At 42.2% G+C, this 13,938-nt stretch overlaps 1 protein-coding gene across 1 annotated transcript in view; it reads right to left on the bottom strand.

Moving 5' to 3' along the window:
• The window catches only part of SFI1 (SFI1 centrin binding protein), a 37,316-nt gene that overhangs the window by 22,720 nt on the left and 658 nt on the right, over nt 1-13,938 (bottom strand). The window contains exons 2-11 of the mRNA XM_057411443.1: nt 9,715-9,912; nt 8,637-8,708; nt 6,391-6,498; nt 6,056-6,150; nt 4,302-4,419; nt 3,929-4,028; nt 2,404-2,560; nt 1,733-1,894; nt 1,237-1,307; nt 200-292 (exon numbers count right to left, since the gene is read on the bottom strand). Coding sequence (XP_057267426.1) covers nt 200-292; nt 1,237-1,307; nt 1,733-1,894; nt 2,404-2,560; nt 3,929-4,028; nt 4,302-4,419; nt 6,056-6,150; nt 6,391-6,498; nt 8,637-8,708; nt 9,715-9,912 — 1,174 coding nt within the window. The remainder of the gene's footprint in view (nt 1-199; nt 293-1,236; nt 1,308-1,732; nt 1,895-2,403; nt 2,561-3,928; nt 4,029-4,301; nt 4,420-6,055; nt 6,151-6,390; nt 6,499-8,636; nt 8,709-9,714; nt 9,913-13,938) is intronic.

Consider the following 13,938-nt stretch of genomic DNA (forward strand, 5'->3'; position numbering starts at 1 on the left):
TCTGGTAAAAGTCACCCTAAACATAGGAAAAGAGGGGACTAAACTAAGACTGACAATTGACTTACACAAGAGGCTTTCTGTGGCTATTAGCATTTAGCAACAAAGCCACTGATTTAGCAAAAACCAGCATTTTGTAGATGAAAGTGGAAGCCAACAGGACAGCTGAAGAAAAACTAACACAAAGAAAGGTCAGACTCACTGTAACCTGGTGCTGACGGTGTGACAGATTTTTTCTCATCTGCTGAAGATGAGTGCTCACGACATTCTGCCAGAGACCCTTAAACCCGAGCGTCTGTAACAAGAAGAAATGCCCACAACTTTCATGTAACTCAAACCAGCACTCCACAGCTTAGAACTGGCTGCTCCTTACAATCCATGTTTGATGCTACTCCTTGCAACAACTAAGATTTATGAACTTGTCATCAAAGCCACGCATCAATTTCCCCTCACAAATCATCGCTTCTCCAGCTAAACTAAAATTCCCTTCCATGTTCCCAGGGTTTTATTATGAGACATCTAACTCCTCATTCAGCTTTCAACACCACTACCCAAGTCCTTTCCCAATCTACCTCCTCCTTCACTTCAAGACTCATAATTTGTTCCTTATCAAGAACAGAAAAGATCCACTCCTCTTTCAGGTCTCTTCTGCACAAGGTCTTTTGATCTACGATCCCAAAATGCCTTGATTCAGGGATGAACATGGTAAAGAGCATTCTGAGAGCATCCTGCCTTAAAGTTCTCTTATAGTCAATGTTTTCAATCTATGATCTAAATACATTTATTGACTGCCACTGCTTTGATGATCAGCACTGATCCACACTTGAACATAATTCAGTTCCAAAAAAGCTGGAGGACTGTTCATGCCTGAGGCAGACAGAAACATTTGAGGTAGTGGTGAGAAGAAAAAAAAGCAGGGAAAAATCAATGGGGAAAATGCACTATCATGGTGAAATGGCCAATAGCATCAAGATTAATCTGCTACATCACCAGCTTCCCAATTGGAAGAATAATTATTCTGGACAGCAGCACAGTTTCCCCATTTGGATTCAACTGGCAGATTTCAGACAGTTGGAATTTAGAAACCTGATGGTAGAGCCAAACTCACCCTGGCAGAAAATGGGGCATTGCCCACTTAACGCCCACACCCCACTACTGGTATTAAAGGCATAGTGCCAGCCAGAAGTATCCAACTTCCCTCCACAGCCTCTTCCACCTGATGCATAACAGTGCTCTTACCAACAGATGATGCCTGTAGTGTTTTTCAGCCAGCTCACACTGCCGTGTCTCTTCCATACACAGTACAACATCTGTCACTGTGTTAAAGGATCTTCTACACAGAAACATCCACCCTGATACATACACAACCTTCTCCCACAGAGGGGCACTAGATCTCCATCTAAATTTGCTTCAGTACTTTAATTTCCAGCACTGTTACCTGCACAAGTTTTGATTACTGTCATGTTCACAGTATGTTTCTAATTCACTGTTAAGTAATCAATTCTTCTCCACCCCTAAATTATCTTCTGCTGGCTCCTAGCTGTCAGCAGGTTAACAAACTGTAATTGCAACAGTTATACTAATTGTTAGTACGGCTGTACATACATCTTACTAATGGTAAGATGTTTGTTGTCACCCACGCTACTGCACAACGTTCCTGCTTATTAATCAGATCTTTTCCCTGAGGAAATGTTTTTAACCTGTCCCTGTTAGCAATTAAATACAGATTGGATACAATGCTTCCAGTGTGCAAAGACTCTCCGTAAGGCAATCCTTGACGCTAGCTTTTCCATGTCCTTTTGGTTAGCATGCATTCTTCTCCTGCACTCCCACGACAGCCGCCAGCTAGAGAAACACGACCGGACTATCCTGCTTCGGTGATGCTCTTGGGCCAGCTCTGGAAAACAAACACACAAATTACTCATTACTTGCTCCATCCTTGGCTCATTTCTATCAGGTAAGGCCATGACACTTAAACCACTGGTTCTGAAGTGACAGAAGCTCTAGCACTGAAATATGGTGGTAAGAATTCACAGTAAGACTCAGCTATGGACTACATTTTTCCTATTGATCACAAAGGCAGTTTTAAAGCAGTAACATACTGCACTCACTGAAGAAGGGAAAGTTAAGACACTCCATCATTTGCAGTGCAATGACAATGTGCAAGTTTTCATCAAGGGAAATCTAAAGCTTTTTCTTTTAAATCACAAGGAAAGCAAGTTATCTCCTCAATAGTTCAGTATATAACCTTAGCTAGCCTTAGCAGCATACAGTCCAAGTTGCATCTCACTATCTGTTGAGTAAGCAGAAACACTGCAGCATCTCCCTAGAATATAAAAAAACATCACTATGCCTTAAGCAAAGGGGCTGAGCCCTGCTCAGTCCTAACTCATCATCTTCACTCACCAATCTGAAGTTTCATTGTTTTGTGAAGGTTTACGTATCCCAGCCATGCTTCCATGCACCTCTTCAACTCCCAGTGCCGATTGTGAGTTACTGCCCTAGTCTCCTTCTGCTTGTTATTCTGGTAGTACAAATACAACTCTCGCCACTGCAACCAAGCCTGACAGTACAATTGAGGAGGGAGGGCAACAGGGAAAAAAAAAACAGACAAGATTAGGGAAGTAGAATAAAGAAGACAAAAGGAAGAACACAGGAGGAATAGCAAATTCAAGGTAAAATCCATGAGCAATGAGGTATCTCCCCACAAGGTGAGGAAAACACCTAACTAACCAACTGAACAAGAAACAAATCAAAGGAGTGTCAGCACAGACAAGGTCAAAGACAAAGAACTGATATTAAACTTTTTAATTAATACTTTCACACTTTTTATATTAAAATGGCAAAATAATAGGCTTTCAGAGTATTTTCATACGAAAGAGAATCACATCTTGAGATAAGATTTCCCAAGCCATGAGTTTATCTCCTTAGCAGAAGAAAACCAGGCAGCATTGCCATCTTACAGCACAGGCCAAATCAAATATCATTTAATACCTGCATTTAATGACAAGGACAAAGGGCCGGTTCCATCAAAAGAAAGAAAACTTGTTTTCTTTAACACTGTTTTCACCAGCTAGGATGAACTACTTACTGAAGGAGATGACAACCTTTTAAGAATATGAAATGCTGGATTGTATTTTCTTACCCCAAAATGGAATTGAATATCATCACAGAAATTCATTCGGACATACGAAATGTTGTCTTACAAAGAGGCAGGGTGCTGACAAGCAGCTGACCAGTGCTATCTTGCCTCCTAATGGGATAGTAGATCAGAGTTCAGCTGGATGCAAATACTCTTCATGCCCTGCTCAAAATGCCAGAGCTGCAAACACACACACCTGGTTAACCTCCTATTGACCTGCAGCTAGTTTCTGTGATGAAGAGAACTCCAATAGTTCCACTATCATCAAGCACTGTGTAAGACAGTAACAACTCCTTTGGACAGTCTGCTTCCTAGCAAATACAAGACACGGACCCAGTTTGCTTTGCCTAGATTTCTTGTAAAAAAAATTGGTCTGACCTTCTTCACAGAATATCTCAAGTTGGAAGGGACCTGTAAGGATCATCAAGTTCAACTCCCTGCTCCTCCCAGGACTTCTTAAAACCAAATCATATGACCAAGAGCATCATCCAGACACTCCTTGAACTCTGACAGGTTTGGTGCCATGAGCACTTCCCTGGGGAGCCTGTTACAGTGACTGACCACCCTCTCAATGAAGAACCTATTCCTAATGTCCAATCTGAACTTCCCCTGACACAGCTTCATTCCATTTCCTCATATGTTAATATGCTCTTCCATCTTAAGTACTGCAATTCGCAAAGCAAATGAGTATAAGGCCTATACTTTAATAACCCGCAACATTAGTCATATGTGTATGTGCATGCAACTTAAAAATTAGATCTGGTAGGAGGGGAAGCTCCTGGGACTTACTCGAAATTGCAGGCTCTGGGCCCAATGCTGCAGAGCCAAAACGTTCATTTTATGTCCTGTGCAGCTCTGGTAGCGTCTTCTCCACACTGCCCACGATATGCTGCCAAAGGTATGTTACAGACATGTTCAAATGCAGGTTCCATAGTTCAGTGCAAGAAATCACCTTCCCCTCACCAGAAAATGCATGAACAACAATCTTCAAAATTCACAGTCTCTGGATGTACCAGAAGAATTCAGACACACACACCCCAAAAAGGAGGAAAAAACAATTCTAACATGGAACAAAGTCACTGCAGGAAGAGATAACAGGACACAGGTAAAACCCATGGCATTATGGTCAGTGCCTTTCTGCTTGTTTCCATTCCATTCTCACCGCAAACAGCTTCTTTCCCTGAATGCCCACGCCACAGACTGCATCCCACGTTTTGTCCTTCGGACATCAACATAAACCAGCCAGCACTGCCAAGTCCTGAGCAAGTTTTGCTTCTTTGCTGTGCACAAAACCAAAAACAATACTTCATCTTAAGTTCATGCATGAATGCAGCACTTTTTAACCACTTAAACGTCTGAACTGTTCTTTAACTTGCCCCTGAGCTCCATCCCCCTCAGCCCGCAGTGACACCTCGTGGGAAACCCTGAAACAGCACCACCAGCCGCGAAAAACCATCCGGCTGAGGGTGTCGAACGGGCAAGAACCTTTGAAACGCTGACAGCATCATGCCACTTGGTCAGAGCAGCGTGAATTATCAGACAATGCCACTGCTTTGTCTTCAGTGCTTACAGGGCATATAACTGTAGAACAATATTCAGCGTAACAACCTTACTGAGTAAGAATCACAGGATTTTCTTTGTTTCATTTTAAAAAAGAAGTTCATCAGGTTCATCAGTAGCTTTTCAAGAGTTATTCTCTATCACAAGCAGAGAAATCAACCAGAAACAAGTTAAGTTCATTTAGCAAGCTGAGCATGCAGCTAAAACCAGAAGTGGTGCCACGAATTCCAGTTTACCACTTTATGCAGTGCATTGCACTTTCTCCGCACAACAGTCTGGCTTCCCAGAACTGACACTATAGAAGCAAAGTCATTAGAAAAAACATCACTGATTTTATGCCATTTCACACAAACTAAAAAAAAAAAAAACAACAACCAACCAACCAAAAAAGCAAAAAACAAAACAGAACAAAAAAAAAAAACAAACACCAAGCCCCCCCCCCCTCCCCAAAAAAAAAACCAAAACATCAAACCCCACCACACTTATGGTTTAAGATTTCCTTGTGATCTGGTGAATCAAGTATTAAACTACCTTAGTCACTTTTCTATGTAAGTAACATACAACTGCTTCGGTAAGCACTCTGCCCTCAGTAAGAGAGGAAATAGCCTCTCAGTTTGTTTCCAAAGGCCCAGTCTCTGTAATATTCTGAGGCTACATTCACATGCAAAGAGACCAGTTAACTTATTTTGCAAATCAGCACAGAACAAAACCACAGGATCACCTTTAACACAGGGACATCCTCTCCTTCAGGGGAACATACCCCCTGAAGCCAAAGGAAGTTGCAATCAATATATGCAATTTCATAAGCACGACAAATCCACTGCAAAACAAAGGCTCTACACAGTAAGATACGGTGCATTCAACAGTTTGGGCCTCTTTTCAATTGCAAGACACAAGCGAGAAGGAATAGTGAATACAGATAAGACATGTGCAGTTAATACCCCAGGGAATTACTATCTAATTTCTACAGTCACAGTTGATAGAATTCCAGTAACACATTCTATAAAAAAATAGTTACGTGAACACATATTGTGATAAAGAAAAACAAGCAAACAAACCAACCAAAACACCCCCCAAAACAAACAATGCAATCCAGAGCAGATGGAGTGGCCCTTAAGCTTATTCACTGGCATCCCTAAATAACTAGCTAGCTACAGGGTACTACATCAAACAGAACCCCCCTGCCAGCTTTAAGACAGACAACCATCTGCACCTAAAAGCATTACATTTCCATGGGGTGGGGGAGCGTTGGGGGGAGGTGATGTGCAAACACATACAAGGGACAGAGATTCTCTGTAAATATTGCCCATAGAAATTCCCATCTCAATAGGCCACCCAATAAAGCACTTCACTTACCATGAGACTGTACAACATAGTATTTGTTCCTCTTTCCTTGTTGCTGCCTTACATGGGCTCTCCAGGCCTTGAACATCAAATTGCAGAGAAAATGCCTGAGAAATGAAAAAGTGCCATTCAGTGAAATAGCTACCAAATGCCCAGAGTAGGATTCTTTCAAGTTCCATTATACTCTAAAGATAGGCTGGATAGGAAATATGAAGATAATCAATGAAGACATTGCTTCTGGCCTAGAGGTACTGTTGATGTAATTTGCCCACTGGTGTTAGTAACTCCTTCAGAACCTAAAGAAAATTCCTCATATACACATAAAAACAGGAAGTCATTTCACAAACCTGTAATGGTTTTCTGCTCTGAGGCTGAGCTTTCCTTCTCTGCAAACAGTCCACCACTCCTTCCACTCTCCAAAAGTTTTTTGAAGAATCTTCTGGTCATAAAAGCATCTAAACAGTTGAAAGATTTGGACATATGAAAGGTTGACCACAAATCAGTTTTAATGAAGATTATGCTACCTTTTTTCCAGCCTTGTCTGATTAGCCCAACAGTATCTAATTGCACTCAAATACCACTATCCTACTGTGACACTTTATTCCACGACTTTATGAAGTATGACAAGAAACAATCAGCTTACTGCCTGTAAATACTTCACATAAAGTCAAGGAAGGAAAGACAGATGTTGCCAACTCCAAATATCAGTGCTAGTTGACTTCAGACCTATGAATAACTTGTATCTCTTATGCTCAGTTCTGTGTTTTACTTTGTTAAACACAAAATATTTTATGTATAGAAATAAATACAAAAGCTACTTCAGCTTTTATAACACTTGGATTGTTCCCTTATGTTCTTAGAAACAGCTGATCTTAGGTCATCCTAAATTTAAAATCTTCTTTAAGAACACTTAAATAGGCTTAAGAACTCCCTCAGCTAGTTGCACATCACCCACACTAAAATCAAAGCTGTTCATCTGCTCATGTACCTTCTCCTTCCAATGGCTGCTAAGCCATGCACAAAATGGATTCACAAGTCACATATAGAACAGTCTCTGCTTTTATACCCAGATTTCATTACCACACAGCTGACCATGTAAGAAGTGATGCTACATTTAAACGGATTTGTGAATAACTGAAAATTAAAAGATAGGAAGGTCTGCATAAAGGAATTAGGATTTTGATCATCTAACTAAAAATAATGGTCATTATCTACTACTTCAAACAATTCATGGGGTTTTTTTCATTTTAAAATATTTTATCAAGCATTTTTCCATGTGATCAAGATGACCTGGGCAGCAGCCTAAGAACTGGAAAAGTTCTTCTGAAACTGGAAAGTCTCATCAACAGGAATACAAATACTTTCAAAAACATTCTTCTGCTTTGTGACAGAGAGGAGGAAAACAGAAGGACCCATGAAAACATACAAGCTAACAAACAAAAAGCACGCAGACTCACAACCTTTGATCACAACTACCCCACCAGCTTAATGAAATTGGTCAGGTCTGTAGTAACAGGATTAGGCTTGGAATACCCAGAGATCCCTCAGTAAAACACATCTGAATCCTCTCACAAGTTGCAGTTCAGATCTACCTACCCCGAACCAAGTTGCTAAGTCATTCCAAGCACTCAAGCAGAAAAGGAAAAAAAGAAAAAAAAAATGAGCTCTATATGATAATTATTTGGACTTGGTGCACTAACAGAACATTGCAATTATAGGTAACTGGGGACTCTGAAGTCTAAAAAGGCAATTCATTACTGCTTATGCTACTAGCCAAACTTCATAAAATGTACTTTTACTCATCCACCTAAAAAATAAATAAAAGAAGTAATCATTGTCCTGAATTTAGACACAGCCAAAGCAGTGCAAATGCAGCATATGGGATAGCAGAGTAGAGAGGTTCACAGAACAACTTCCATTTACCAGCTAGGGCAGACATACATGTACAGTGTATTCCAACTACATACAGTCAGATACAGTACAACGAAACTGGGTAACTAAGGGCCTGATCTTATTCTGACTGTAACAAATACAGGTCTTCCCACTAGGAACTGCTGCAATTCCCAAGGGTGTGGTCAAACAAGAATGAACATGCAAATTAAAGCAAAACAAGAAAGAAGTATCCAAGTGTTGGGTTTCAGTAGCTGACAGGAGGCTAAAAACAGAAACAAATTCTCTGCCACAGGTATTTTAGACAGTTACAAAGCATAAATTAATACACATTCAGAACACAGTGCAAACACTAAAATGAACTGAACTGCAAGACCTCTAGTTGTAACTTTGAAAAATTATTCATTTCAAAGCAGGTACCACAACCCTACCCCAGCATTTATATGCACATACAGTTCAACTACATCAAGACAACCACGATTCCATGAGTTTAGTTTGTAAAGTTAAACCATGATTATCAAAAACAGTCAAAAAACAGGAGGAAGAAGAGTATTCAGTGGAAACCTTCAAGTGATCTCTAAGACATCCATCCAGGTATTTTCTGTGCAGCCAGTACTCTCGGCCCAATGGTACAGCACTAAGACATAAAAAAAAATTAAAAAGGGAAGAAAAGCCCCCACTCAACTTCTGTAATTTTATATACCTGGCTTTGGAAGGGAGAACTTGTCCAAATGTCTTTTTTGCCCATATATAGAAGAATTTGTTTGCCAGATACCTGGAATGTAAGGAAAGGTTAGTTGCCTTTGCACTCTTCCTCTATTAGTTCCAAGGCAGCAGTAAAGTAAGAAGTTTTATGCTAGTTTCAGTAATAATACCAAGGATCTGGTTTTCAAAGATCAATGCCTATATGAAATATTTACCCCATGAAATCAGTACCATTAACAGGACTATTCACCAAGCAAAATTGCATCATTATAAGACACACTGGGACATACTTCCTTAGAAAACCCAGCCTGCTGAAACATCTTCCAAGCAGTCCACTTACACCCACTTGATACTACTGAGGAAGCTGCTAATTAACTGGGGGGCCTTTCTGGGATTTAGAAGCAATAACATCACTGTCTCCCTGAAGTCAACTGAGTCAGACTTGTTTCCACAGCAGCCAGCCTAATGATTACTCCTGCCTGAAACCAGCAGCTCTCCTTCCTACCTCCCCCACAGCAGTCCTACTTCTCACCCAGCTCCTCCTTGTACCAGTTCAACTCACTAATCTGTGGCTGTGAGGCTGTCACCTTCCCCCCCTCACCATCCCTTTTTTATTTCCACAAAGAGATTTAAGAGTTAACTGACACACAGAGGGCCCCAATAAGCACCAAAGACATCAAGGTAATTAATTAAAGCACAGAGTCATGAATAGGCCCTGCCTCTTTCAGCAGGGCTGAGTTGCTGGATCAGCTCCGGTTGTTCAACACATATTAGGCTTTTAATCTCTAAAGAATTGCCATCCCACTTTTGTCAAGATTCCTTCAACAAACAAAAGAAACACAAGAGGTGGGCAAGATTAAATCATTAGTCTTTCTACATTAGAAAGTAAAAAAATTTATGAAATTTGACTGTGCCAATGCATGTCCTCAAGTCACCACAAGATACCTTCAGAACTGTCTGGCATGCCTGTGAACAAAAACCTTTGCCTTAGCCTGCACTTAAACTACTAAAACCAGAGTTCTTCAGGTCTGATCCCCCTGCTCCATTCAGTGAAAATTATGTTTTGTGTTTAGCACCTGATTTGGCATTCTTTTGCCCTTCTCCTTCGACGCCAGGTATACCAAACTCGATCCAAACTCTCATGTGTGTCATGAAATTGATGTCTGGCAGACTGGGGAGCAATGGATTGCTCAGCTGCGTGCATCTCATGCCCAGGTAGTTGTTGGATTTCATATATCTTCATATGCATCTTCTGCATCTTCAGAGATTTTGAACTTAAAAGGAAAGAAGAAATATTATGTGTGTAAATATATTAACTTCAAACAAGTGGCATGATTTCAACAAGTTAATCTCTAATGAAGCTATACAATCACATCTAGAAGTTGCTGGCTATGAAACATTAAAATACATTTTTTATCTCTTTATCAGGCATTTTTCACTATCTAGAATTTTAAGGTTGTTTCCCCAAGACAAGCAGGAAGATGTATTTCAGGGCGACCACATCACAGACAATTCCTTTCTCCTCTAAAATTGAAACGAAAAAGCACTAACATACATTTGTGCTTCCCCTCCCATGTGTGTTCATACAGTGTGCCTTTACAGAGAACATCTGAATATGTTTTTCTGCCTTTTTTTCCTCAAACATTATCAACATACTCTGTCTATTGCTGATGAATTCTCTTGAGGACTAGGGAACTGAAGTGATAATTACTCATTTTAACAGGAAATGCATTTACAAAGTTATTTTCCAAGGAGCTCTATTCTAGCTTTGCTCATATTTTAACTAAATGTGTTGCTTTAATAAAACTAAAAATCCCTTCTAGTTTTTTACCTATTTATCATCAAAAAGCAAAATTTGGTATATTTTCCTATCACAGTTTATTTTCACACATAGCTCTAATCTGAAAAACAAGTATGTTTTTATGAACTCTTGAGTATTCTGTCTCAGCAATTTCCTGAAAACAAGAATGAAAAAAAAAAAAGATAAAACCCGCTGAACCAGTTGTATTGAAGCTTCTTTCCCAAAACAAATACTGCCACCACCCTGAAAATTTGCACATTAGAACCACAAACACATTCTTGAGCTGTTTAAGGAGGCAAGCGAAGAGGATAGTCTGAAATCTAATAATCACCTGAACTGAGCAGGAAAACTATGGCTACAGCCAGAAAAAAATGCTGATTCCACAGTTATTGGAATAATCCATACTAGCAATTTTCAGGAGCTCAGCTGAATAAACCTCACAGTGTTAACAACAAATCACTGGGGGTGGAGAACAACAAAACCACACACACACAATATCTCAGAGAAGGAAATACAGTATTCGGGCTTGTTCCAGCAAGATGCAAGGAGCTAAACTGAAGCTAATGAAAGAAAGACCTGTATTTTATGTGAGAGAGAAATTCTTGTTCTCCTATAATATTATTTGTCTGAAAGAAGAGGAGCCTATCCAGCTGACAAAATAATTCTGTTCACATTAAGATGTACAGTTAAGGCAACTGTATGCGCTGCTGAAAAAGTTTCAGATACTATTAAATATATGTAAAACAGCTTTCACCATGAGTTCCTGTACTGATGTATTATGCTCAAACCCTTTAAAACCATCTAATGTGCTCCAAAAGCAAACCTAGTCTGACCATCTACAATGACAATGGAACACAAAACAGTAAAAAATCAAGCTTGGGTAGAACATGTAAAAGTTTCACATTAAGGTTTGAGGCATGTGAATACGTCACAATTGTCCAACATATGCAATTTTAAACACATCATTCCTTCATTTGAAACACTCTTTATATGCTACATATATTTAGTGATAACAGCCCACGTCTGTAAGGATTTACAACAAGTCACCATGAAAAATGAGACTCAAAGATCATTTATCCCCTGTAAAATTAGAAAATAAATTCATGGGAAGAACAAGAAAACTGACACCACCATGGAATAAACCTGTGGTTGGGCCCACAACTATATCCAATATATATGTTCTAGTGTAATCCACCTCAAGCTACAGAACATCATTTCTATGTTTGACTTATGATAATGTAAACCCACATAAAGTTGTGTTTAGTGATGGGTTTCAGGGTGGTGTGTTTGTTGTTTTTTCATTTGGTTTTTAAGAGGAACACTTTCTGGTTAGTAACATTTCACAGAGACCCTCATATGAGACGGTCTCAACTTTCTTCTGTCTCATGGAATGCTTAAGATGTCATAATTAAAGAACAAATAAAATCACAGCTGAGGTCATTAACAAAGTAGCATCTTATTTGTGCTCAACTGCTTCTGGATATCTTCATTTTGCTCTAGGTGCAAGTCTGCAGTAACCAAATGCACTCTCTGCATTGCAATGTTGTATATTAGCTCTGGACAAAGCATAAATTTCTTCCTGTTACTTGTGACAAACCCATCAAACAGCCCTATACTAAATGCAGTCTGTATCTTAACACTAACAGGAACGCCACTCAGTTGACCTGAGTACAAGTAACATAATGCAATTCTAGATGTTTAGCACAAGAAGCATCTACCTGTCTGTGCACTCATAGCCTTACTGACCTGAACAACACTGCACTGACATTACCTATTAGTCAGAAAGTCATAACCGGTTGAATTCTAAGACAGCAGCACCTGCCTGAATAAAACTGTGCTAGAAATACGCTATAAAAAGATGACCCTAAGTTATGTTCTCCTATTCAGAAACAAATTCATTATCTAGGGTGATAAAACCAGTACCTAAACACACTCCTTTTCACTTTTTTTTCCTCCTAAGCTTCTCTCCTTTCACAAGCACACAGAAATTAATAGAACAATGAATTCCACCCAGCTCCAGTATGCAGAACTTTCCAGAGGCCTCATGGAGAGCAAGACTGCGAGAGCACCTGAACTTACGACCAGCAATCTCCTCCTAAGCGCAAGGTTTAAGGCGTGACAGAGAAAAATACCCAAAACTTACAGCAGTCAATCAGAGTCTGCCTGCACAAAATCCCTTTCGACGTACGAGAATTGTAACCTGAACGCCTTTTTGTGCTTAAGGACTCAAGGACCGCGCAGTATTGCTCTGAACCCCTCCGCCAGGGGCTGGAGGCCGCGGTCACAGCGCTGGCCTCCCGGGCCACCCACCGAAGGAACCGGCCGGCTGCCGTGACGGGCGGGAGAAGGCACCACCAGCACCGCGCCCCTTGGGAGGCCCCTGCGGCCCCTCAGCGCCACACGGAAGCCGACACTCCACAGCGGGAGTCCGGGGGCTCTGCTCTGCCCTCCCTAACGGAGACGTCACCGCTCCCGCACACGCCTGCACAGCCCCCGCCAGCCGGCTCCGCACGGGGGGAGCTGCAGAAACCCGCAGCAGGGGCCGGGAAAGGCCGCAACCGAAAGAGCCGGCCCTGCCCCTCCCGCGCCTCAGCGCAGAACGGGACAGGCCCCGCCCACCACTGCGAAGAGCGGCAGGAGCGCCCCCGACCCGCTCGGCGGTGCCGCAGCGCCACCCGGCGGCGAGGAGGTGTGCCCGGTCGCGCCGCTGTCGCCGCCGCCGCCGCGCCGGTAAAGGCCGAGGCTGCGCTGGCCCCGGGCCCCAGGGCCGCAGCCACCGCCAAGACAAACTGACCGACCTCGGGTATAAGCCGCAACGCCGAGCGGCAGGAAAGGGGCTGAGCTCGCTATGGCACCGAAGGGCTGGAGGTCCGCGGCCACTTCTGTGCCCCTGGGCGGCTCCACAGCCATTGCCCGGTAACGTGCGTCTCACCATGGACCGGCCTGGGGAACACAGAAAGTGGCGACGAGTACAGAGGCTGCAGGGAAACACAACCGCGTTCCGGCGTCCCAAGGGCAGTGCTTGCAGCACCTCACAACGGCCCTCGGCCCTCAGCTCGGCTGCTGGCTACCATCACCCCTCAGCAGGTATCTGCTTAGAGAGCAAAGCCGCTAGAAGAAGCTGTAAAGAGTCACAGCACTTGTGACACAGCGCCCTGTCACTCGAGGGGAAACCGGGAAATGTTTATTTCTATTTGATTCCACAGGCAAACGGTTTCTAATGCTGGCATGCAACCTCATTAGCGATCAAGGAAGAAAACGTTTTGTTCACCAGACCCTACCAGTGTATCCTTGTCCTCACTCCTGCCTCTCTGCCTGAGGAGTCTGGAAAACCGGGGTCCCAGCTGCACGGTGTGCGTGGTGCTGAGGTGCGGGCGCTGGGAATACTGCTCCCCGACCGAGCCGCGGGCGAACGGAGCAAGTGAATTCCTCACTAAGTGAATTCCTCCAACTGACGGTGTGAACAATCTCCGCTGCATGGTTTAGCAACAACTACAGG

Source organism: Pezoporus wallicus, unplaced genomic scaffold (genome assembly GCF_028554395.1).
Source record: "Pezoporus wallicus isolate ANWC-B61680 ecotype Strahan unplaced genomic scaffold, APGP_CSIRO_Pwel_v1 contig_6401, whole genome shotgun sequence".
Lineage (NCBI taxonomy): Eukaryota > Metazoa > Chordata > Aves > Psittaciformes > Psittacidae > Pezoporus > Pezoporus wallicus.